Genomic DNA, 25,416 nt, shown 5'->3' on the forward strand with positions numbered 1-25,416 from the left:
TCCAACAAATAATTAGCAAAGTGATGTTTTCCCCAGAAGGCAGAAGAAACTCCATGACAGCAGCAGCCTCTGGGGTCCTTATAAATATGGAAACCTCAGTTATGAGGCACCACGCAATTTTTTTTTGCATGCAGTGGCAAAAACAGACAAGTTTTCTTCTTCTCTCTCCCTTCTTCTCCCAGTTGAACACTCTCATTTAGCAGCAGGCATGACAACACGGGCAAGCGAGTGCAGTGAGAAACTGCTGAAAAGAGCTAAGCTATCTCCTTAACATTTTTTCAAGGGATTAATTTCACCTGCCTTTCCTGTTTTCCTGGCACGCTCTCTTTCCCCCTTTATAAACTCAGCTGGGAAACTATTTCAAGTCCCCAGCTCGAGGGAACAAGTTGTTTAAGGTCCAGGCTTTTACTCCCTTCCCCCTGCTACTTTTGACAAGTCACAAAATTGTGAAGTTAGCAGAAAAGCGAGCTGGCAGACAGGGGGTGGGAGATGCTTTCATTCTTTGGATGCAATGAACTGAGGAAAAAACGGCCATTGTAATGGTAAATTGCTCACAGAAGGGGAGAAAGGGCTGATAATCAATATAAAAAAATAATAATGAAGCGCTGGTGTGCATTTGAGGAGCTTGCTACCCAAAGCATTTAAATGTCTCTTTTTTTTCCTTTTTATGCTGAAAAGCCACCGATTGCAAATGTTAAGGGAAAGAATGAAGAGGTGAAAGGAAGGATCTTGCACGGGACCAATGTTTGCACGGGGAGAAATGCTTCGTGTTCAAAAAGCTGCATCCAAAAAGTTGGAAGTTCTGAGATAGAAATGATGCGCAGATGGAGCTCTGCCTTCTGGACTTCTGCTGAGAAGGAAAACATAACCTCCTGGCAATCCTAGCAGCCCGCGATCCTGTAGACTATGAGACAATTCATCATGGACGTGAGGGATTTTAATCTTCTACTCTCTCCTCCTCCTCCTCCTCCTCCTCCCCAGACTCTTCCAGTCCCTGCTTTTGGCTTCAGTGAGTGCTTGAGAATATAAACATGAGGATGCTGGACAATATAAACAGGACTATTCTTTCTTCTTCGGAAGCAAACTTAACCCATAAAGGAAGATACATTTATTTGGAGGTTTTGCTACAAGGAGGTCCTCCATGGGGATTTACTTTGAAAGGTGGACTGGAGCATGGGGAACCATTAATCATCTCAAAGGTAACCTTGTTTACTTGAATTAAAGATGTGTTCAGCTGCAGATTGGGCCAAAATTGTGGTTAAAATGTAATCCAGGTGGAGAGTGGTTTTTTGGTGTGTGTTTTTTAAGTCCAGGAATGTGCTTGCTCTGAACTCTTTGATTCACTGAGTGGTTAATTCAGTACTTTGGTATACTGTGAAGCGAAAGGACATTTGGCGCAAAACACGGGAAACTTCATTTGCACATACCCCATTAAAATAAATGGGAATTGTGCAAAAATTGTGTTCCAAAGGGGCTTGCGCAGAAGAGGATACATCCTGCACTTAAATTACTTTTCTGTATTCAAGGGGAAATCTCTCATAACGCTAACCTAATTTACAATTAAAATAAGCTGGCATACTTGGACTTAAACGATTTAGTCTAATTCATGTCAAAGAGATCAAACTGCCTTAAATCAATGAAGTTCGGTTTAGCAGATCAAGCAGCATGCATTGGTTTTGTGAGAAAGAGAAAGAAGAAACTATTTGTTATTAGTGTTTTGGTTCTTGGTTTTTAAATTCAGGTAGCTGGTTTGTGTGCAATGTTAGCTGTAACTACAGGATGTTGCTGTGCTGTTGGCTCTAGAGAAAGTAACAGAGGGAAGCCTTGAAGTGGACTCTTTAATCAATAATGTGCAAGCTGTGGGGTTTCACTGAATTCTTTTTCAAGCAGTGCAAGAACTCTTTGGGAGACCCCAAACCAGTATAATCTTACAGACAAAAGTTATTCCAAGAAAATAGTGGTGTAAGGGCAAGGAAGCAGAGTCAAGTGTGGCAGAACTGGTTTTGGGAAGGAGGCAAGAGGGCTGTGACAGAATGCATTGACACTGAAAGTTGAGAAAAAGGGGAACCACAATCCCCAGCCCACTCCTGATCTCCTCATTCTATTTGAAATTTAAGCAAGACCCTCTCCTGGGAGAACAATATGAAATGCAAGCCATTTAGCACTGAGAGGCGAAACAACGTATTCCACCTCTTTCGACTTAGAGGGAAGAGTGTTTTGTTGTATAATAAGTGTAATATGCACAGCTCATAGTTTTTAAACAACAACAAGAGGGATGGATGGTGCTTACTGCTGAAAATTAATGAGTCTATGGGACTTGGTTTCTACAACAACCAACTCCCTTAATGTCAAACATGCCTGGGGTGTGCATGATACCACCGGGAGCTCAGTCTCTTTGTTCCTGTTCCTTAAAACGTCTGCGCAAAATTGGTACTTCTGTTTGTCTTTTTAAAAGTTACTTATTGAAAGTGGTTGTGATTGTGACATTGTATTTATGTGCTTGCAAGGGTCTGAGCTTCCGGACTCAATGTTTTGAGTTTGCACTTACAGTAACTGGAATCCACACCTAGAACGGATTTGTAAACCAACTTCAAAGCATTATTTCAGATCCTGGTTGCTACCCCCTGCTCCCAATAAATCTCCGGTTTGTAAGCAGGTTTGGGTATGAACGTCGAAACAAATAACGATTTAGCTAGCCCATGGTTTCATGCTAAGACCAATAACTGAATTCTTATTTAGGGCCTCAATAGAGGCCCGGTGTCCAAATTGCTTCCTCCGGATATGAACCCATTATCTGCCAGGGACTGGCTGGATGACACCAGCTGGGGAACTGGCAAGGGAAACCCCAGAGGAGGAAAGCGCAGAGCTTAGGGGTTGGTGATGGGACACCAAGAAGAGGTCAGGGGGAGGAGAGTGGGAGGAGATGCTGGATGCCAAAGGGGCAACAGGGTTTAGTGAGCAGGAAGAGCCTGTGACAGGGAGCAGTTCAGACTGAGGCTGAAACAGAGGAGGGAGGTCAATGGAATATTGAAGAATCCAGAGAGTTTCCCTCTCCTGGTCTCCAAGAACACACAGAATAATGAGGATGGCAGAACAGAAACCAGAGGTGCGCAGATGCAGTTTGAGACTGCTTGGGAAACATCTGGGAGAGGAGGAGCTTTAGAGAGGGTAGAAGGTGGGGACCATCAGTCCTGGCAACTGCTCCATAGGGCAAGACCTACTGAGAATGTTGCTGAGTAGATGCTTGTTGCCTTAAATAAAAAGTTAACTTCACTGACAACTGGCTCTGATTCTTCGGCTGACCAGCATCTGACTCCAGTCTACCCTAGAGCAGTTTCCTCAAGCTTGGTGTCCTCCAAGTGTTTTGGAGCACAATTCACATTGTTCATATCAAGTCCGGGCTGATGGGAGTTGTATTACATAACAACTGGAGGGCAAAGGCTGGGGAACGCTGCCACAGAACAACAGTTTCCTTCTGGGAACCTTCTTCACATTGGTCTATCTGATGGACCCTTGTGAGCTGTAAAGGATTCTCTAAAGTAAGGGTAGCAAGTGTGAACCCCAACTCCCACCAGCCTTAGCTAATAGGGCAAGTGGTAAGGGATGATGGGAGTTGTAGTCCGGCAACATCTGGCGGGCCCACACCAGCTCTATTGAATGGTAGGAACAGCAAGAAGGCACCAAAACTCACCTAAGGCTTTGTGTTGCAGTAGTGATGGGCAGGCTGTCAGAGAAGCTTGCCTGCTTTGATTGATCTTCTCATGACACAACCTGTAGAAACTTCCCAAGGAACCCCAGGATTGCCCATCGGAAAACCATGGCCCTTGGTCTTCTTGATCTCTTCTAGGTTGGGTACAGTAGTACACACTCCTTGTGGAACCAAGCCTTAGCAGCTTTTGAGCTGGAACTGTATGTAGTTTTCTGTGCAGCCCCAGTTGCAATTTTCACCTGGCTTGACCTTCTCCCACACAGTTGCAGCACAGTCCTTGCAAGAGCTGAGTCTCTCTGTGTTTTAGGATTGTGCCTGGTAGCAGACATTTAGTGACCATATTGTCGGAGCCTGCGTTCGACCAAGCGACTCCTCCAGAATCGCCCTCCGATGTGATTAACGACTTGAGCCTTTGATAAGGCTCCAAGCACGTTCCCATTACGCAGAGTTTCAAAGCAGCAGAAGTGACAAGATTTATGAGCTACATCGCTAAGAGCTTTATTTCTAGCTACGCAGACAGAAAAGCAACAAACATGCTCTCTCTGTGAAAGCAGAGAGCAACTGGAACAAAGGAACAGGAAACATCACATCCGTCTCATGTCTACCGTGAGACTTCCAACAGTATGGAATCTCTGGAATGTAAACAGAGTCTTGTGACTCCAAGCACTGCACAGTGGCAACACCCTGAAACCAACGCATATAGCTCCAATATTTCTACAGGTGTTTGTTTTGTTATATAGTAGCAAGTGGAACAGTTGCTCAATGTTTAGAGAATCTCCTGCTCACTAAGATCCATTTATCTGCTCATTCAGTGGTTACGGCTCAGGCGTTTTGGAACAGCTTAACATGCCACAGGGCTTCTCTGAAATGCCCTTTCTAATCTTAAATTCAACAGCCACATATTTAACAAGAGAGCAAATTCTTGTCCTAGGAACAGAGACCTTAACTGCATTCTTGCCTGGGTAGCAGCAATATGGGAATGCTGTTACCTGCTGTGCCATTGCCCATTCACCTCCTTAAACTCATAAGCATCCAGCTACTCTGGTAGCCGCTAGAAGCAAGCGAAGAAGAGTAAAATAGTTTCCAGCCAGTAGGGTAATAGCAAGTGATAAAGCTTGCTATGGCTATAGTCTTTGGGTGCCAGATGGAGACATTCCTACTCACCCTGCCTGACATTTCGCTCACAACTGGTGTTCGTCTTTTAGTTGGGTGGGGTGGAATGTGTCCTTTTTATGTTATTGCGGGATGAGCACTTTTCCATAAAATTGGCCTCTTATCTTATGTATTTGGTAATGTATGCTTCAAACACACACACACGCAAAAAACATTACAGTTTGTTAGCTGCTTTGAGACAACTTTTTGTGTGGTAAGCACTAACCAGCAAATAAACTTATTAAAAAACAACAACCCTAAAACTGTAATATTAATAAAATATATGTTGGAGGGATCCTGAAGTCTAATCCCAAATATTAGCTAGATTTTTTTAAAATTTAGGGCTGCTATATTTAAAAAAGTAAAATTCCTGACACCTATGAAATTGATCAGCTTTTTCTAGGAAGACCCCAAAATTGTTCAGTTTTTTTAAGGAAACCTAACCCCAAATTAGTGATTTTAAGCTTTTTGAGTTGTTTCTGCTCCTTTTCCCACCGCATTGCCATGCATCTGGGTTTTTTCCTGATAAAATCTCTCCCCCCCCCCGATGCCATTTTTACACCCGAAAACCAGGACACGTCAGGAATATTCCTGACGTATGGCAAGCCTATATTTATTTATTTTTGCAGTACATGATTGAATTAGGGCTGGACCTACACATACTCTGCATGTTTACATTACAAAACGCAATCCAAGCTGAAATCTGTGCACTGCCAAAGGGATTTAAAAAAGAGGCTAAATTGTTTGACCTGGTAAACTTTGCATATTGCTCATTTTGTGTCATGTGTTCTAGTCATGGAGGGGCAAGGCAGTGTGCTGGCTACTGAAACATTGCCCCTTAAACTAGGGTTACCAGATGTCCCTGTTTCCTGGGGACAGTCCCTGGATTTGCGAATAGGTCCCCGGACAAATTCCATCCCCGTAATGTCCCCGGATTTCATCTAATGTCCCCGGGAAACGCAGCAGCGGCAGTCTCAGCAACCCAGAGCAGTTGGCTCTGGCTGGCTTCAGGAGCTGCTCAGAAGTCCCCATATGATGGTGGTGCAGGGGCTCTAAGACGCAGCTTCCAGGCTGCCTCCACCTTCCCTGACCCCAGCAAGTAAGCTGTGAAGGGAGGCTTCATGCTGCCTATCGGAGCAGCCTCCCAACTCCTACTTGCGTGCAAGCAGGAGCGGGCAGGGATCTCTCAGCTGTGAAGGGAGGCTTCACACTGCCTATCAAAGCTTGCGTGCAAGCAGGAGGGGGCAGGGATCTCTCAGTTAGGCAACGGGAAGCCTCCCTTCCCAGCTGAGGGATCCCCGCCCCCTCCTGCTTGCACGCAAGTAGGAATGGGATTGGGGCTGCTCCGATGGGAAGGGAGGCATCGCACTACCCGAGCCTCACTGCTGCCACCACTCTTAGCCCTCCTTCTCCGCCTTCCATGCCTGACCCACCGCGCACCGCTTCCCCAACACCACCACCAAAGAACCCACAACTCAGGGGCTGCCCAGGCTCATGGAGAAAGGAGATAGAAGTCTCGGAGGAAGGGAAAACATGGCGGTTGAGGTCGAGGCAGCGGCCGCGCCTCCGCCACCGCCATCGCTGCAGCATCAACGTCCTAAACGTGTAGTATGTATATATGTATTTATATATGTATGTATATTAAAGTGTCCCCAGATTCATTGAAAAAAATCTGGTAACCTTACCTTAAAGGGACGTGGGTGGCGCTGTGGGTTAAGCCACAGAGCCTAGGGCTTGCCGATCAGAAGGTCGGCGGTACGAATCCCCGTGACGGGGTGAGCTCCCGTTGCTCAGTCTCAGCTCCTGCCAACCTAGCAGTTCGAAAGCACGTCAAAGTGCAAGTACAGTGGTGCCCCGCAAGACGAATGCCTCGCAAGACGAAAAACTCGCTAGACGAAAGGGTTTTCCGTTTTTTGAGTCGTTCCGCAAGACGAATTTCCCTATGGGCTTGCTTCGCAAGACGAAACGTCTTGCGAGTTCTTGCAAGTTTGTTTCCTTTTTCTTAAAGCCGCTAAGCCGTTAATAGCCGCTAATAGCCGCTAAGCCGTTAATAGCCACTAAGCCGCTAATAGCCGCTAAGCCGCTAATAGCCGTGCTTCGCAAGACGAAAAAACCGCAAGACGAAGAGACTCGCGGAATGGATTAATTTCGTCTTGCGAGGCACCACTGTAGATAAAAAGGTACCGCTCTGGAGGGAAGGTAAACGGTGTTTCTGTGCGCTGCTCTGGTTCGCCAGAAGCGCCTTAGTCCTGCTGGCCACATGACCCGGAAGCTGTACGCCGGCTCCCTCGGCCAATAAAGTGAGATGTGCGTCGCAACCCCAGAGTCGGCCATGACTGGACCTAATGGTCAGGGGTCCCTTTACCCTTTACCCTTACCTTAAACCCCCTTAACTATGGGTCCTCCCCCCATAGCCATCCTTCTGCTGAGTGGATTCCATTGCCATCCCCACATGGAAAATATTCCGCTTCAGGTTTCTGCAGCAGGTGAAACCTTTTCCCTAACTTTGGGGCAAGGAGCGTGGCGTTGGACTGGGCATTTGTATTGAATGCCTGTCTCTGCTGCTGCTTTTAATTGTAAATGAATAAGGATTTTCTTTTAATCTCATTGTTTTTGGTTTAGATGGTATATTCTTCCGCCCAGGGTGGATTGCATCCTTCAGAACAGAAAGGAATTTAGCCACCACATCAGCTGCTTATGAGGGCTAAGCCTATGTATGCATCAGCTTATACTGTTTTATAAAATTTACAGGGCTCTGAAAACATTTTTGTTTTGTGATTGGAGAGAGGCACAGTATTAAAGAAACAGCTTTAGTGGCCTGCGTTCTCACAGCGATGTATGAATTTGTTGGCATTTTGCGAAACGGCAAGGACCACCTTGAAGACAGTGGAGCCCCATTTGGTCTGAGGCGCCAGCATCCCCTTACTTGTAGGGACAAGCCAGGATCCTGGGAACGATTCATGAGAAAGGATTTGCCTTCCTGAATCAGATCAGATGGCCACAATTTGGACTCCCAAGCGGATGTCTTCATGCTCTGCTTGTGATCTTCTCAGGGGATCCACCACTCATTTGGTGGATGTTCTTGCCATATGGTAATCTCAGGAATATAATATAATTCCCATCATCCCTGACCATTGGCTATGCTGACTGGGGCTGATGACATTTGGCAGTCCAACAATAACTGGAGGACACCAAGTTGAGGAAGGTTGTATCTTTCTACATAACCATTGATAGAGGATAAATCTAATTCTTTTAGCCTATCTTCTGGCAATGAAAACATGAGTTAACCATGTATTGCACAAATAAATATTTCTTTTTGTCTGAAATTATTGCTGATTTATTGGATGTTCACGAGTCCTCGTGTTTGTGAGAGGGGGGGAAATTCTCTTTAAAAGCTCTGTGGGTACTTTTGTAAATTTTCCACCCTTTTCAGTCTCATTTGTCTTTTCCCTCTGCTAAAGCACCCCCATACATCCCAGGGTTCCCTTTTTTGGCTTTTCTTGTTTAGATATGCAGAAGGTGCAAAAGCAGGTAAAGAATGCTACCTGGAGAGGGAGAGAGAGAATAATTGCAAAATGGATGCTACCAAATGGGCAACCAAAATGGTCAAAGGCCTGGAAACTATGCCTTATGAGGAACGGCTAAGGGAGCTGGGCATGTTTAGCCTGGAGAAGAGGAGGTTAAGGGGTGATATGATAGCCATGTTCAAATATATAAAAGGATGTCATATAGAGGAGGGAGAAAGGTTGTTTTCTGCTGCTCCAGAGAAGCGGACACGGAGCAATGGATCCAAACTACAAGAAAGAAGATTCCACCTAAACATTAGGAAGAACTTCCTGACAGTAAGAGCTGTTTGACAGTGGAATTTGCTGCCAAGGAGTGTGGTGGAGTCTCCTTCTTTGGAGGTCTTTAAGCAGAGGCTTGACAACCATCTTTCAGGAGTGCTCTGATGGTGTTTCCTGCTTGGCAGGGGGTTGGACTCGATGGCCTTGTGGTCTCTTCCAACTCTATGATTCTATGATTCAACAGAAAAATGGGAAATTAAACTGGACAAAAAGCAAAGTGGAGTTTCTTTGTCCCCTAAATCCTACACACGCCCAGTAGAGGAACACTCAAAATTCCCGGTTGCTCCCAGAGGATAATGCTGATGGTATCCCACCTTGTGCAAGCTCTTGGGTAAAAGATATCTTATCTTTTCTTAGATCAATAGGTTGTGTGCAGGTAAAAGGACTCTTTTGTTACCCATATCTATTCGGCTGTCAATCCTCCTTTAGCACAAAAGGCTTCCTGTTCCCTTCTGTTACACACATTGGTTGGTCTTGTTTGGGCTGAGGTGTGAGAAGCTGCTCTTTGGAGTTGAAGCCTAAACAGCTGGAGTTTTCAGGCAGGGAGCATGGGCTACTGAGTGAGTGCAGCACAGACAGTCAATCTGCAGTGGTTTATAGGACAGTGTCCTGCCACAGTCATGTAGCCAGGTGCACAAGAGAATAATGTTGCTTCTGCAGCTTTAAGAGGATTGCCATTGGTCAAATGTAAATACTTTCTTGGGCTCCATGATCACTGCAGATGGTGACAGCAGCCACAAAATTAAAAGACGCTTGCTTCTTGGGAGAAAAGCTATGACAAGCCTAGACAGCATCTTAAAAAGTAGAGACATCACCTTGCAAACAAAGGTCCGTATAGTAAAAGCTATGGTTTTCCCAGTAATGATGCATGGAAGTGAGAGCTGGACCATAAAGAAGGCTGATCGCCGAAGAATTGATGCTTTTGAATTATGGTGCTGGAGGAGACTCTTGAGAGTCCCCTGGACTGCAAGAAGATCAAACCGATCCATTCTGAAGGAAATCAGCCCTGAGTGCTCACTGGAAGGACAGATCCTGAAGCTGAGGCTCCAATGCTATGGCCACCTCATGAGAAGAGAAGACTACCTGGAAAAGACCCTGATGTTGGGAAAGATGGAGGGCACAAGGAGAAGGGGACGACAGAGGGCGAGATGGTTGGACAGTGTTCTCGAAGCTACCAGCATGAGTTTGGCCAAGCTGCGGGAGGCAGTGGAAGACAGAAGTGCCTGGCGTGCTCTGGTCCATGGGGTCACGAAGAGTCGGACACGACTAAACGACTAAACTACAACAACAGAACCCTGCAAAAATAGACACACAAAAAGAGAGAGAGAGAGAAAGAGAGAGAGAGAGAGAGAGAGAGAGATGCACAAGAGACTACACAGAAGAGCATACATAGAAGTTGATTCCATGGGAAGAAAAGTCTCTCTCGCCACTGGAAGTTGGAATTGGATTTCAGGCCAGTTGATCACCAAGGAAGGATTGTAGGAGTGAAATGACTGCATTGGCCTAGCAATGGCAACAGCCCAATGCTACATGTTTCCAGGGGGAGAAGCTAAGGAGGCCGGAGGAATGTACATAAATCCTGTTATTTCTTAATGGGATTTTGGAGCTTATTTCCAAGCCAACACTTTGAAATGTACCCTGCAGCCTGCTCCATACTGAATTTTCAATCATGCTGAATAGCAATGTCCTTATCAGCAGTTTTTACACTCCAACGCTTCATCCAATATTTCTTACTTCCATGGGCAGATCCACACCATACTCTCAAAGCCCATCCAACGTACAGTACATTTAAAGCACATTACACCTCCCCCTCAAAGGATCTTGGGAAATGTAGTTTTCTCCTCACAGAGCTACAATTCACAGCATCCCTGAAGAAACCACAGTTCCCAGGACTCTGGGGGAAGTCATGTGGTTTAAATGTGCCTCGACTGTGTTTTAAATGCATGCTGTGGAACTGCTCAGGGCCCACATATACCGTATTTTTCGCACTATAGGACGCACTTTTTCCCCTCCAAAAATGAAGGGGAAATGTGTGTGCGTCCTATGGTGCGAATGCAGGCTTTTGCTGAAGCCTGGAGAGCGAGAGGGGTCCGTGCGCACCGACCCCTCTCGCTCTCCAGGCTTCAGGAAGCTATCCCAAGTCTTGCAAGCCCGGCGGGATGTCCCGCGGGCTCGCAAGGCTTGCGGGCAGCAGCCTGCACCCAAAAGCTGGGAACAGCGGGGAGGCGCAGAGCCGCCACCCCGCTATTCCCCGACCTGATCTGGAGGCTGGCGGGGGGAGAAGCAAGCCTGCTTCTCCCCCCCCCAGCCCCACAAGCTCGGGGGATAGGGGGATGGCGAAGCGCCGCCATCCCGCTATTCCCCGACCTGATCTGGAGGCTGGGGGTGGGAGGAGCAAGCCTGCTTCTCCCCCCCCCCCAGCCCCACAACCTCCAGATCAGGTCGGGAAATAGCGGGATGGCGGCGCTCCGCCATCCCGCTATTCCCCGACCTGATCTGGAGGCTGGGGGTGAGAGAAGCAAGCCTGCTTCTCCCCCCCACCATCCCCACAACCTCCAGATCAGGTCGGGGAATAGCGGGATGGCGGCGCTCCGCCATCCCGCTATTCCCCGACCTGATCTGGAGGCTGGGGGTGGGAGGAGCAAGCCTGCTTCTCCCCCCCCCCAGCCCCACAACCTCCAGATCAGGTCGGGGAATAGCGGGATGGCGGCGCTCCGCCATCCCGCTATTCCCCGACCTGATCTGGAGGCTGGGGGTGGGAGAAGCAAGCCTGCTTCTCCCCCCCCCGAGCCCCACAACCTCCAGATCAGGTCGGGGAATAGCGGGATGGCGGCACTCCGCCATCCCGCTATTCCCCAACCTGATCTGGAGGCTGGGGGTGGGAGGAGCAAGCCTGCTTCTCCCCCCCCCCAGCCCCACAACCTCCAGATCAGGTCGGGGAATAGCGGGATGGCGGCGCTCCGCCATCCCGCTATTCCCCGACCTGATCTGGAGGCTGGGGGTGGGAGAAGCAAGCCTGCTTCTCCCCCCCCCCAGCCCCACAACCTCCAGATCAGGTCGTGGAATAGCGGGATGGCGGCGCTCCGCCATCCCGCTATTCCCCGACCTGATCTGGAGGCTGGGGGTGGGAGAAGCAAGCCTGCTTCTCCCCCCCACCAGCCCCACAACCTCCAGGCTTCAGGAGAGCCCCACCGCCAGCCTCACAAGCTCGGGGGACAGCGGGAGAGGCGCAGCGCGCCCTTCCCGCTGTCCCCCGACTTGGCTAGAAGGCTGGCGGGGGGAGAAGCCTGCTCCTCCCCGTTGCCAGCCCCGCAAACTCGGGGGACAGCGGGAGAGGCGCAGCGCGCCTTTCCCGCTGTCCCCCGACTTGTCTAGAAGGCTGGCGGGGGGAGAAGCCTGCTCCTCCCCGTCGCCAGCCCCGCAAACTCGGGAGACAGCGGCAGGGGCGCAGCGCGCCCTTCCCGCTGTCCCCCGACTTGGTTAGAAGGCTGGCTCAGCCCCGCAAACTCGGGGGACAGCGGGAGAGGCGCAGCGCGCCATCCCGCTGTCTCCCGACATGGTTTGGAGGCTGGCGGAAGGCTTCCTCCTCCCCCAGCCCCGCAAGCTCCCAGAGCGATGCCAAAGCTGCGCGCAGCTTCGGCATGGCTCTGGGTCCCGTTCTGGGGGAGGGGGAAGCTCGGGCTTCCCCGCCCCAGCCCCGCGCCTGGCGGGGGGGGGGAATAAATTTTTTTGCCTTTATTTCCCCCCCCCCCAAAATCTAGGTGCGTCCTATGGACCGGTGCGTCCAATAGTCCGAAAAATACGGTAGTTCTCAGTGAAACCACGGAGGAAAGTTAGTCATGACTTGAGACCCACTGATTTCAGTGGGAACTAAGCACAATAATAGCAGCCCACATTGAGCCATATGTCTGTAGAGCCACTGAGTAACTATGAAGAATGAAGATGCACTAATTTTTAACCTGAAGAAATTTGGAGTGTAATTTGACATCAGGATTTAGACTTCAGAATTAAAATTCATTACCAAACTGATTGCCTTTCTTAGGGTTTCAATAAATCTTGTACTTGAACTATTAGAACCAAAAGGAAATTGTGTACTTTGTCAATGACAGACTTAGGTGCCCCAATCTGGTGACAGACTTAGGTGCTCCAATCTGGTGACAGACTTAGGTGCTCCAATCAGGATGCATTTGGTTACCCTTCGTTCTTTCCGCGCGGTTCTGTAAGTCCTCAAAAACCTCCCAAACTTGTTTGACCAGAAATCAAAGTGAGGCAAAGTAAATCAGTGTGCAAGCTGTGGACAGCAGAGCCTGTTTTCAAAATTATCTGTTTTCAAGCTTAGATCATAAAGGGCCACCCATTCCACCAGAGGTAAATTAGGGGGAGTGTGACCTGTTTGGTTGCACTGGCATGAAGCCTCGGGGTTGCTGCAACTATATTGCCAAATGGAAGACAAGAGGTGGAGGGGCCCCAAATTTTGGCGTCACTGACATTTGAGACCTCTAGACCCACCATCGGTTCCACCAAATGTCCATATAGTTTTACAATATATTTTCACACGTCTTCCATAGCTCAGTCCGGTAGAGCATGAGACACTTAATTTCAGGGTTGTGGGTTTGAGCCCTATGTTGGGCAAAATATTCCTGCATTCTAGGGGGTTGGACTAGATTGCCCTCATGGTCCATTTTAACTCAACGATTCTATGATTCTAAAAAAGAATTCACTTTCTGAAACCACTCAATAAATCCTACAGTGAGAATAGGCCCCAGGACTTAGAATTGTAGAACCATAGAATTGTAGGTTTGGAAGGGATCTTGGAGATCTAGACAAACCCTTTCTCAATTCAAGGCCTTTAATGTGGGGTAGAAGTACGATATCCCTGACATAGGGCTGTCTAGGCTTTGCTCAGGGCTTTTTTTCAGCCGGAACACAGTTCCAGCACCTCTAAGGTGAGAGCCATTGCCATTCTAAGAGAACGAGGGAGGTGTTCATGGTGAGTTCCAGTACCTCTTTTTCCAGAAAAATAGCACCAGCTCTGTTTAATATGCCCAGTGACGGTGAATCTAAAGCTGTCAGATGGCTCTTATTATGAAGTTTTTCCCTGATGCTTACCTAAAATCTGCTTCCTTGCAATATCCTTCCATTGGTTTTAGTCCTGCCCTGTAGAACAGTAAAGAACAAGCCTGTTCAATCTTCTTTGTTGTTTTGTATTCAGTGGTCTGCGTTTGCCTGAGCTTGAGTCTGGACTAAGGATTCTGGGCTCCTGTGTTCTGATTCAATATATGATGTCCAATCACAGAACATTTCAGGGTTTGGGCCTCTGCCATTGGCCTTTGAACCATGAGTCGTGATTCGCAGCTTGGAAGTCTTGACAGCCAATCACGTTGGGTGTGGGAGTGGCCCAGGCTTTTAGGAATGTATATAAGCAGTTGCTTTGCCTCTGTTATGTAGTTCAATAAAGGTTCTTGCTGTTATTGTTGTGTCTTGCCTTGTGGGAAGCCACCTACACTTCATGTGTGCTAAGCAAGGTTCAGATTTATGTGGTGGAATGTGTGCATGTGTTTCTACACAACAGCCTCTTTTAGACAACCTGTGTTTTGAGCATTCATTCTGATTTGTTTGGGGGGAGTCTATACAATGGTGCACCAACCATTTGTAATCCAGCACTTTCCAGTGCATTCCCTGCATCATTTTCCTTACTAGAAAAAGTCAAATTTTGGGGGTGGGTGGGAAGGAGGTTTGTTGCACAAGAGCAGCAAACCAACTTCAATTGCAAATCTAAATTTGCCAGTATGTGATTAAATAGACAAATTGGAAGCTGAGCAGGCGGTTATCTTGTTTTGGGATGATTTATTTACTCCTGAACTTTGGGTGGCACTTAGTTATAACAGAGACCAACATTAGAAAAAAACCCCACACCAAGTGACTATTTTAGGTCAAGATTCTGAGCTGCATGTCCTTTCTAGATGGCTTACCTTGCTGTGTTCAATTTTAAAAGTAGGCTTAGAGGCACCCAATGTTTCTGAAACCAAGTCTCATAGTTACTGAGAAATTAGCTGCTGGAATTTGGGCCAAGGTCTGGCACTGTTCCAGGAATGTATGTCTGGCAAGATGCTAGTCTCATCTCAAAAGAGGATGTAGTGTAGAAGCTTTACGAAGATGGAAGGGCAGGGAGAATTATCTTAATCTTTTCTAGATCCCACCATGTTTGTGTAATGTGTTTGCCGATGTTGAATGAATAGCACCCACTCATAAGAGATGCCGCTAGTGACCTCCATATAAGGCGACAGCAAAAAGGTTAGGAGAATTAGTCATGTAGAGCGGACAGGTTTAATAGGTGTATTGTGGCACCCTTGGCACACAATCAATAATTAAGTTGTTGGCATGTATGCCTTGGTTAAATTGCTGCTGAGATGTGCCCCCAACCCCCTGGTTCAATGACTGCAAGACCTTTCGGCGGCGGGGGGGGGGGGGAATACAAGCTTTCAAGTTACTGTGGAAATGTCTCATTCTAGGTCAGCTAAGAGGATTTTGCATTATTCTATATCCAGAATTAGCCTGTGGAGATGCATACTGCTAGAGAACTTAAAACAGAAGGTTACTTCTGTACCAGTGAAGTAGCTCCGCCTTGGTCCAAAATGGGCATTTTGAAAGCCCATTTTGTGATGTGTGAATTCCTCCAGGGTTGGGAAATGTGTTAGTCAGGTTGAACTTTTGAGGAATTAATCCATGGGTAGGCAAACTAAGGCCCGGGGGCCGGATCCGGCCCAATTGCCTTCTCAATCCGGCCCATGCGTGGTCCAGGAATCAACGTGTTTTTACATGAGTAGAATGTGTCCTTTTATTTAAAATGCATCTCTAGCTAATTTGTGGGGCATAGGAATTCGTTCATTCCCCCCCCCAAAAAAATATAGTCTGGCCCCCCCACAAGGTCTGAGGGAGAGTGGACCAGCCCCCTGCTGAAAAAGTTTGCTGACCCCTGATTTAAATCCAATCCTCAGCTGAACTAGGTATGTCTTGCTCAAAATACTTGAAAAACCTGGAAAAGAATGGAGGCATTAAACCAGATGGCCAGTGTATTCATGACCAAAGAAATAAAGAAATAGTTTAGAAACAGAGTTTGCAAGGTGAATGTAGCGTTAGTAACACACGTGTGCACAGCCCTGAATGGGATGGCGTAGATGGTGGATGAGATTGCAAGCATTTAAAGAGAATTTGTATGCCAAATCCAAGCTTTAAGCATGTGCAGTACCTCAAGCACCGCCTCTCTCTGTGTGAACTGATCTGAAACCTGTGACCATAATCTGAGGCCCTTCTTTGCACGCTTCTTCCATGAGACGTCTGGAGGGTGGCCACGTGAGAAGGGGCGTTTTCTGCAGGGTCTCCCACTTTGTGGAATGCTCTCCCTAGGGAGACTTGCCTGGCACCTTCATTACTTATATTTAGGCGCCAAGCAAAAGCATTCCTCTTCAACCAGCCCTTCGGCTAATTAAACAATCTATGGCCTTTTAAACTGGTGTGTGTGTCTGTTATTGTTTTGGTTATGTATTTTTTTGTGCTTTGACATTGTAAACTGCTCTGTGACCCTCGAGTGAAAGGCTGTATAGAAATTTAATAATAATAATAATAATTATTATTATTATTATTATTGTTCAACAAGTATCCAGACTGGCAGGCTAGACTACAGCTAAAAAGAACAGCATTGCCCTTGTTCAGGTATATATGGCAGAAGTTTTGTGACTACATTAGAAGTTTCTCCGTTAAGGATGTTTTGCAAATCACAGCTTTGGCGGCTACGTTTTCAAGAGTTCTCTGCTTCGGAATTTCTCAGCGAAGAGTGCAGTGAAAAGAAAAGTGCCATATTATGCTCACGTTATCAAACAGGCAGGGAGACGGGGGCCGGAGGAGAGTGCAGGGCTTTCCTTTTCACTCTGTCCAATTATACTGCGATAATACCCTTGCCAGCCCTGTCTATCACTTGCAAGCTCAGGTCAGAGAGAAACTCTGACCCGGGCAGCTGGGTGACAGAAACCAAACAATGATGAATTCGCTTTTGGGTTGATCTTGCATGAAGGGTCTCAGAGTTGCCCGTCAAGCAGCTCTAAGAATAAGAGAGGTTCCCCACCTCCCCGAAAAAAATCCCTACCCCCCGCTCCACACATTGGATGTGGGTGATTGAGAGTGATATATGAAAGGTTTTTTTTTAAATGCAATCTTTCATTGTCAGACATGATTCTTCTATCTTTCTACCTGAGTTTCTTTCTGCTTGTTGCGTCTTCATTTGTGTGTTAAGCATTGTAAAAACTTTGCATGCCTTTTAGAATCATAGAAGATAAGAAGATAAGCAACTGTACAGTCTTTAGAAGACATCTGAAGGCAGACCTGTATACGAAAGTTTTTAATGTTTAATGTTTTATTGTGTTTTTGTATATGCTGGAAACTGCCCAGAGTGGCTGGGGCAGCCTAGTTAGATGAGCGAGGTACAAAACAACAACAACAACAACAAGGATGAAAGGGACACCAATTGTCATCTAGTCCACCCCCTGCAATGCAGGAATCTTAAATCAGGGAAGGGAAACTTGTTGAACTCAAAGTCCCATCAGTCCACACCAGCATGGCCAGTGCTCAGAGATGATGGAAGCTGTAGTCTAGCAACATCTGGCAGACCCCCATTACTGATTTGTGTGGAAGGATGCCCAAATGTTTTCTACATAATAGTTGTTGTTGTTGTTTAGTCGTTTAGTCGTGTGCGACTCTTCGTGACTCCATGGACCAGAGCACGCCAGGCACTCCTGTCTTCCACTGCTTCCCGCAGTTTGGTCAAACTCATGTTGGTAGCTTCGAGAACACTGTCCCACCATCTCGTCCTCTGTCGTCCCCTTCTCCTTGTGCCGTCCATCTTTCCCAACATCAGGGTCTTTTCCGGGGAGTCTTCTCTTCTCATGAGGTGGCCAAAGTATTGGAGCCTCAGCTTCAGGATCTGTCCTTCCCGTGAGCACTCAGGGCTGATTTCCTTAAGAATGGAGAAGTTTGATCTTCTAGCAGTCCATGGGACTCTCAAGAGTCTCCTCCAGCACCATAATTCAAAAGCATCAATTCTTCGGCGATCAGCCTTCTTTATGGTCCAGCTCTCACTTCCATACATCACTATTGGGAAAACCATAGCTTTAACTATACGGACCTTTGTTGGCAGGGTGATGTCTCTGCTTTTTAAGATGCTGTCTAGGTTTGTCATTGCTTTTCTCCCAAGAAGCAGACGTCTTTTAATTTTGTGACTGCTGTTACCATCTGCAGTGATCATGGAGCCCAAGAAAGTAAAATCTATCACTGCCTCCATTTCTTCCCCTTCTATTTGCCAGGAGGTGATGTGACCAGTACCTTTTTATAATTATTTGCACGTATAACCAATGGCCTCAAGGTGGGTTACACAAATATCACAGTTTCTCAAACTTGAGTCCTTGGCTCTTGTTGGACTACAACTCCCATTATCCCTGACCACAGGTCCTGCTAGCTAGGGACGGGAGTTGTAGTCCAACAAGAGCTGGGGACCCAAGTTTTAGAAACACCAGGCTTTAAAGCAGGTAGAACTGCCGCTGAAAGCGCAGAATAAAGCCACAAAGCAATTGCAAAGCAGCAAAACGGGAGCACAGAACTGCAATGCAGTCGGGAAGGTGGCCATTCAACCAAATGCCCCAGTAGAGAGGTGTGTCTCTTGATCCATCATCGAAAATGATGGGGCAAGAAGATGTACCTTGGAAGGAAGGCAATTCCATTATAAAAAAGGTAAAAGGTAAAGGATTCATGGAGGATAAGGCTAGCAACAATGGCTAGCCTTATCCCTTTCAGACCAAGGGAGCCGGCGTTTGTCCACAGACAGCTTTCAGGGACATGTGGCCGGCAGGACTAAACTGCTTCTGGTGCAACGGGACACTGTGACGAGTGCAGAGCACACCAAAATGCCGTTTTCCTTCCCGCTACAGTGGTACCTATTTATCTACTTGCACTGGTGTGCTTTCAAACTGCTAGGTTGACAGGAGCTGGGACAGAGCAATGGGCGCTCACCCTGTCGCGGGGATTTGAACCCCTGACCTTCTGATCAGAAAGCCCAAGAGACTCAGTGTCACTACTGTAACTTTATCAGTAGGGAAATCTTGGTCCTTTAGGCTGAGCTATCTACTGTATTGCTGTATAACTAGCGGTACAAGATATCAGAAGCCCACACCGCAATAACTTGCAACAGGGCTTTTAGTGTGATTTCCCTTATTCTGTGGAACAACATCCTTGTTGAGATGTGTGAGGTACCCGCTACTTGAAGTTCCCAGAAGTAACTGGAGTCATTTCTGTTTAGAAAAGCCTTCAACTGAACGAAATCTTTATTGCTAAAAGCTATAAGCCGTCACAATGCGTAGAATACAAATAATTAATTTAAAACTGAACGGCAACAACAGCAAAGCAATACAAAAATGCAAAAATCATAAAGTTAAGCATTCTACGTCTCACACTCCCCCTTATGATACAGTACTTGTCTTGGTGCCTAGCTCTCAACTTACCTGCAGTTAAGACAAATTTTGCAACCTGTGCAGTAATAAATGCGATATAGCCGGCAAAATAGAGATTTGCTCAAGGGGAGGTCAGTTGGAGAGTGAGCAAAGGATGTAATTGATAAATTTTTGTGTAGGAGATGTATATAAAGGGCATCATAAAAAATATCTATGTCCTCCACATTTCCCGACTCACAGATGCAGAGTCTTTGGTACGGGGGGGGGGAGTTATTAAATATTCCCATTAGATATGTGGAGGGCATACACTGAAAACACCAACCTGTAAATGCTTTTCTAAGTGGTGCCAGCGTGAGAATATCGCTCCAGCCCAAAATATGTTTTATATATTGGATACCCGGATGAGTATGCCATTTGGGAAAGTGAATAAAGGTCCCTTCATTTAGAGTCCAAATACCGTATTTTTCCGTCTATAAGACGACCCCATGTATAAGACGTCCCCTATTTTGGGGGACTCAGATTTAAGAAAATGGGGGAGATGGCCTGTGTATAAGACACCCCCTAATTTTTGACATTATTTTTTAGGGGGAAAACCTAGTCTTATACACGGAAAAATACAGTAATTTTTTTCTTTGATGAGTTGTTTGACTCTGTTAGAGGCAAAATTTGGTAGGGAGTCCACATTAATCCCATAATAATGGGGAATCTTACTGACTGAGTTTGCCCAAGAGCTTCGGGGCATAGATTACAATTGCTCTAGGAAGCATTTTTTCGGGAGCCTAATATTACTCATGCCAGCTTCAGTCAGTATAGGGCTAGCCCTACATGCACACTGGTTTATAAGAAAATTAGCCCTGTTTCAGCTCTTAAAAAGGGGGACAATCAACAGTGATTTCAGGAAAGAGTTCACCACCACTTCTAACAGAAGGACATTACTATATCCCTAAATCTCTGCACAGTACAATAATTCTGGGACAATATTCTTTTGAAGTACCTCAGCTGTGGGGGCAACTAAACTCTCCCCCCCCCCCAAACTCTGAAAAACCATAAAAAACATGAATTGAGTGAGAGGATTTCAATTTAGCTGCAGGCCTTCAGTTCTGGATGAATAGGTCCCTGTCATGGCTGCCTATTTGGTATTGTATTTTCTGCATTGTCTTAAACGTTTTTTATTGCATTTCGAGACGGTACAGTGGGATCCGGTTTGGCTCAGGACAAGCCAAGTTCCCCATCCACTCCCTGGGGTTTTCTGAGCTTCACCAGGAGAATAATTCCTCTTGCTCGCTAGTTCTGAACTGGCGCAACTGCTTGAAATTCCTTCACTTCAGATTCACTTCTATGGGCGCAATCATGTCTTCCAGTCTGTGCTGCTAACCTCAGAGACCGAGGCAAACTGTGGGGACACGTCACACCTAACTAACACTGACAGCGTTGAGGTTAGCTCAGGACAAGGGCATCCTGGCTGTAACTTTTCCTTGTTCTGCCGTGGCTCAGCGCTTCTCTTTCCCACCCCGCCCTCTCCACATGAGAGGCACCATCACAATTGGAATAGTATGTGAAGGGACAATGGCAAGCTTTCCTTTCCATACCAGGATTTGTGCGCGAGTGTGCTAATGAGGCGAGCCAGCTATCTCGGACCATTAAAATTGCACCTGGGTGCAGCAAAAATGCACAAGCTATTCAGCAAGAACAAGGTGTTTTTTTAAAAATATAACCACATGTGTTCTGATGAACGATTCAGCTATTTAAAGCGCAGGGCATCTGACCGGGGGGGAGGGGAGGGGGGAGAAAAAAAAGTGTATTTAAGAGGGGAAATGTACCTTCATTGCTCCCTGATCCTCCTAAGCAGGGCATATATGTGTGGTTGGTTTTGGGATTTATTATGATGGTGATGATGTCATTTGTTGGTCCTGGAGGCAGGATTTTAAGGATTAATCTATTGGAAGTCCTGGCATTGTCACGCGATGCATATAAAACCAATGAACCTGATACTTTCATAGCTGTCAACTTACAGATTTGAAAATAAGGGACCTGCAGCCAAAATAAGGGACCTGCAGCCTCACCTGTTCCAGGCACTGAACAGATCCTGAAACTGAGGCTCCAAGACTTTGGCCACCTCATGAGATGAGAAGACTCCCTGCAAAAGACCCTGATGTTGGGAAAGGTGGAGGGCACAAGGAGAAGGGGACGACAAAGGACGAGATGGTTGGACAGTGTTCTCGAAGGTACGAACATGTGTTTGACCAAACTGCAGGAGGCAGTGGAAGACAGGAGTGCCTGGCGTGCTCTGGTCCATGGAGTCACGAAGAGTAGGACATGACAAAACGACTAAACAACAAAAATTTATATCCCACCCATCTGACTGGGTCTCCCCAGCCACTCTGGGCGGCTTCCAACCAAATATCAAAAACAATACAGCATCAGACATTAAAAACTTCCCTAAACAGGGCTGCCTTCAGGTGTCTTTAAAAGTAAAAAAGTTGTTTATTACCTTGACATCTGCTGGGAGGGCGTTTCACAGGGCAGCCGCTACTACTGAGAAGGCCCTCTGCCTGGTTCCCTGTAACCTCACTTCTCGCAATGAGGGAACCGCCAGAAGGCCCTCGGCACTGGATCTCAGTGTCCGGGCAGAACGATGGATGTGGAGACACTCCTCCAGGTATACAGGACCGAGGCTGTTTAGGGCTTTAGAGGTCAGCACCAACACTTTGAAATTGTGCTCGGAAACGTACTAGGAGCCAATGAAGATCTTTCAGGACTGGTGTTATGTGGTCCCGGCAGCCACTCCCAGTCACCAGTCTAGCTGCTGCATTCTGGATTGGTTGCAGTTTCCGAGTCACCTTCAAAGGTAGCCGCACGTAGAGCGCGTTGCAGTAGTCTAATACAGAGTTAACTATCCTCTTGCAGTAGTTGGCAATTAGAGAAGGCTGTGGTATGCTGTGTTAGGGCGAGATGGGTCCATGGCCTGACTTGGGAGAAGGCCATTTCCCTGGAGCTCTTTTTGTTATGTGAGCCATTATCTGGGCTCACGGTTGTAAGAAGGGACTAATAGTCATTGTGGGGAGGCGGAATGGGGAGAGGACCAAATAGTTTAGCAGCAGAACAAAAAATCATGCTTCCGTAAGGCTAGAACATTCTGTTACACTGAACTGTAATGAGCTTTCCATGTTAGTCTTATTATGGTTGTTCTGAAATCTGGGTTGAGGCACAGCAACAACTCCATAGCACAAATAATAAAGCAACAAAAGAATTGCGTAACAGGAATGCGCCAGCAGGATTGGGGGGTGGGAAGCAACAACCCACATCAAATATATTAGGAAGCCTTTTTCCAAGACTGAGACGAATCTCTGATGAAATGCATCTTTTCACCTTTGAGCCACTCTGGTTTCCCTGGCAAATGTTTGTTTCCTGCCTACTGGACCTCAAAGAGGCCTTGCCCAACTTGATGCTTTTGGACTACAACTCCCATTAGTCAAAGCGGCGCCCAAAAACCAGTTTGTGAGGATAGATTTGCACTGAAATGCTAAATAATGTTCACAAGGAGTAATCTATTATGATGATATTGCTACAGAAATGTGGGGAGCTGAATTTAAGATTGGAGAAACAAGAAAAGGAGAGAGAGAGAGAGAGAGAGAGAGAGAGAGAGAGAGAGAGAGAAATGGACGGAGCTTTCCATCCCTTTTGAGAGTAGAACCATTGAAATTCATGGACTTGTGGTTGAGCTCTCATCTCACTAACCATGAGCTGCAGCTAAGAACAAACTTTGGCTAGAGCGCATGGTCAGAACTGGATCTAGGGAACTGCGGCCGCTTTCCCAATATGCAGAATGGAAGGTGAGCGGCAAGGGGGCAGTTTTGCTGAATTTTGGCCTATCTACAGAGTACAGCTGAAATTTGAAAGACCAAGTTCTGCCACTGCCATGGTTAGAAACTCCCCCCTCCCTTATGCAGAGGTTATGTTCTGGGCTCCTGTGCACATAAGTGAAAATGCATAAAGTGGGGAGCAGCCTCTAAACTAAAGTTACCAGACGTCCCCGTTTCCCAGGGACAGTCCCCAGATTTACAGCTTTCCCAGCATTCACATGTATGTAGCACACAATAACTGTCCCCTGATTCATTAAAAAAAAATCTGGTAACCTCTTATGTACTGAGCTGAATAGGATCCAAATTGCAGCAGTCTGATTGGTCCTAGAACAATAGGATTCAGAATGCAGCAGTCTGATTGGTCCTAAAACAATAGGATCCAGAATGCGGCAGTCTGATTGGTCCTAGCACAATAGGATTCAGAATGCAGCAGTCTGGTCCTAGAACAATAGGTCCGCAGGAGCCGCCCAATCCAGCTCCAGGTGGAAGTGAATCCGCAACCTGATTGGCCTACAGGAGAATCCCGGAATTAGCCAATCATGTGGGGCCCATTGTGTAAATAATGTATATAAAGCAGACATTTTGGGGGAACTTCCATCCCTCACTACTATGAGCTGAATAAAGAGCATGAAATCCACACTTGACATCGAGTATATTTCATAACCTTAATCTATACATCCTTTAAATGCCCCCTCTGCTGCTCTCTCTCCAATGTAGACCAAAAAATACTGTATCCAAAAATATCCATAAGTAGCATTGAAGGTCTGGTGGAGTCTGGAGGAGGTGCAGGGAAGCAGCTGCTGCTGCCGGCTTCTACTCCACATATCAGCTGTTAGGCGGGGAGGCTGAGCAGCCTAAACAAAGCCCCACTGTGCCTCCAGTCTCTTCAGGGCTTCATCTGTCCTCATTGACGTCCTCTTTGGGCTCTGGGAAGGGTCTACTCGCAAGCCACAAGGACTCTCCAGCTCTCTCCCGCCATTTCTGGGTTTGAATTGAATTATTTAGTTACATATGCTATCAAACCTAAGTGGGTTTTGTATTATGGTGCTGGAGGAGACTCTTGAGAGTCCCATAGACTGCTAGAAGATCAAACCTATGCATTCTGAAGGAAATCAGCCCTGAGTGCTCACTGGAAGGACAGATCGTGAAGCTGAGGCTCCAATACTTTGGCCACCTCATGAGAAGAGAAGACTCCCTGGGAAAGACCCTGATGCTGGGAAAGATGGAGGGCACAAGGAGAAGGGGATGACAGAGGATGAGATTTTTGGGCAGTGTTCTCGAAGCTACTAGCATGAGTCTGACCAAACTGCGGGAGGCAGTGGAAGACAGGAGTGCCTGGCGTGCTCTGGTCCATGGAGTCACGAAGAGTCGGACACGACTAAACGACTAAACAACAACAACAACACCACCAAAGTGGGGGGACGCCTGCCGCCACTGCCAGTTCTAGGTTGTCTGTGAGATCAATATGGCAGAAGCACAGGGCAGGCCAATGAATGTGCATTTACTCCAGATACACCACCTTCATTCTACTAGGAACCAAGCCAAGCATCTGTAAGCCTTGAATTGCTGCAGCCAAAGATGTGGGGGGTGGCAGGCATCCAGCTGTGTTTGGAGGGCAGGGGTGATGGAGGGGTCGCCACGCCAAGTAGTCATTAATGGAGCCAATTTGGTCCAAAGGTTGTGTTGGCTGTTGCCGGGCACCTAGAGAAAGCCACTTCTGGATCTAGTTTATGGAAAGCAATAGCTCTGAATGTTATTATGAATGACAAGGCAGCCAGAGGAACAGCTGTCCCTGTTCCAAGATTACCATTGCCTCTCTCAGAGCATTCCTTCCCCGTGCTCCTCAAATGGCCTTATTCTGCATGGGTACACAGCCTGCAAAGCTGTTTGGCAACTGAGAGACTCAATTAGAGATCCAATGGTAGCCAAAACCCGGTCTGCATCATGGTAATTAGCTAAAGAGTAGCTGCTGTTTTTCCTGTTCTCTCTTTAACAACGCGTCCAGGACAAAATGCATAATATTTGAGGCATGTGTGCAGAGGTGGCAGAAGATTAGACACTTTTTAATCAGGTTTATTATGTCGTCCTTAGTACTGCCAAAATCCTTTTGAATGCCACATCTGCAAAGTATTGTCTTTTGCACAAGTTGCAACAGCACCTGATGGGCTTCAGCAAATGCAAGATGGCGAAGGTGATCTGAAGTTTACAGCATGTTATTCCTTGAAGGAAAGCAATGACAAACCTAGACAGCATCTTAAAAAGCAGAGACATCACCTTGCCAACAAAGGTCCGTATAGTTAAAGCTATGGTTTTCCCAGTAGTGATGTATGGAAGTGAGAGCTGGACCATAA

General features: G+C 46.8%; 1 protein-coding gene across 2 annotated transcripts in view; it reads left to right on the forward strand.

Annotated features, from left to right (window-relative positions):
- The first annotated feature begins 390 nt into the window (after positions 1-390).
- SHROOM3 (shroom family member 3) overlaps positions 391-25,416 on the forward strand; it is a 216,100-nt gene continuing 191,074 nt past the window's right edge. Inside the window, exon 1 of one of the 2 annotated variants that reach the window (XM_077933755.1) lies at positions 391-1,199. In XM_077933755.1, the coding sequence (XP_077789881.1) occupies positions 1,032-1,199 (168 nt within the window). In that variant the 5' untranslated portion in view covers positions 391-1,031. The remainder of the gene's footprint in view (positions 1,200-25,416) is intronic. The other variant, XM_077933754.1, reaches the window with a different exon arrangement.

This window comes from Podarcis muralis, chromosome 9 (assembly GCF_964188315.1).
Source record: "Podarcis muralis chromosome 9, rPodMur119.hap1.1, whole genome shotgun sequence".
NCBI lineage: Eukaryota > Metazoa > Chordata > Lepidosauria > Squamata > Lacertidae > Podarcis > Podarcis muralis.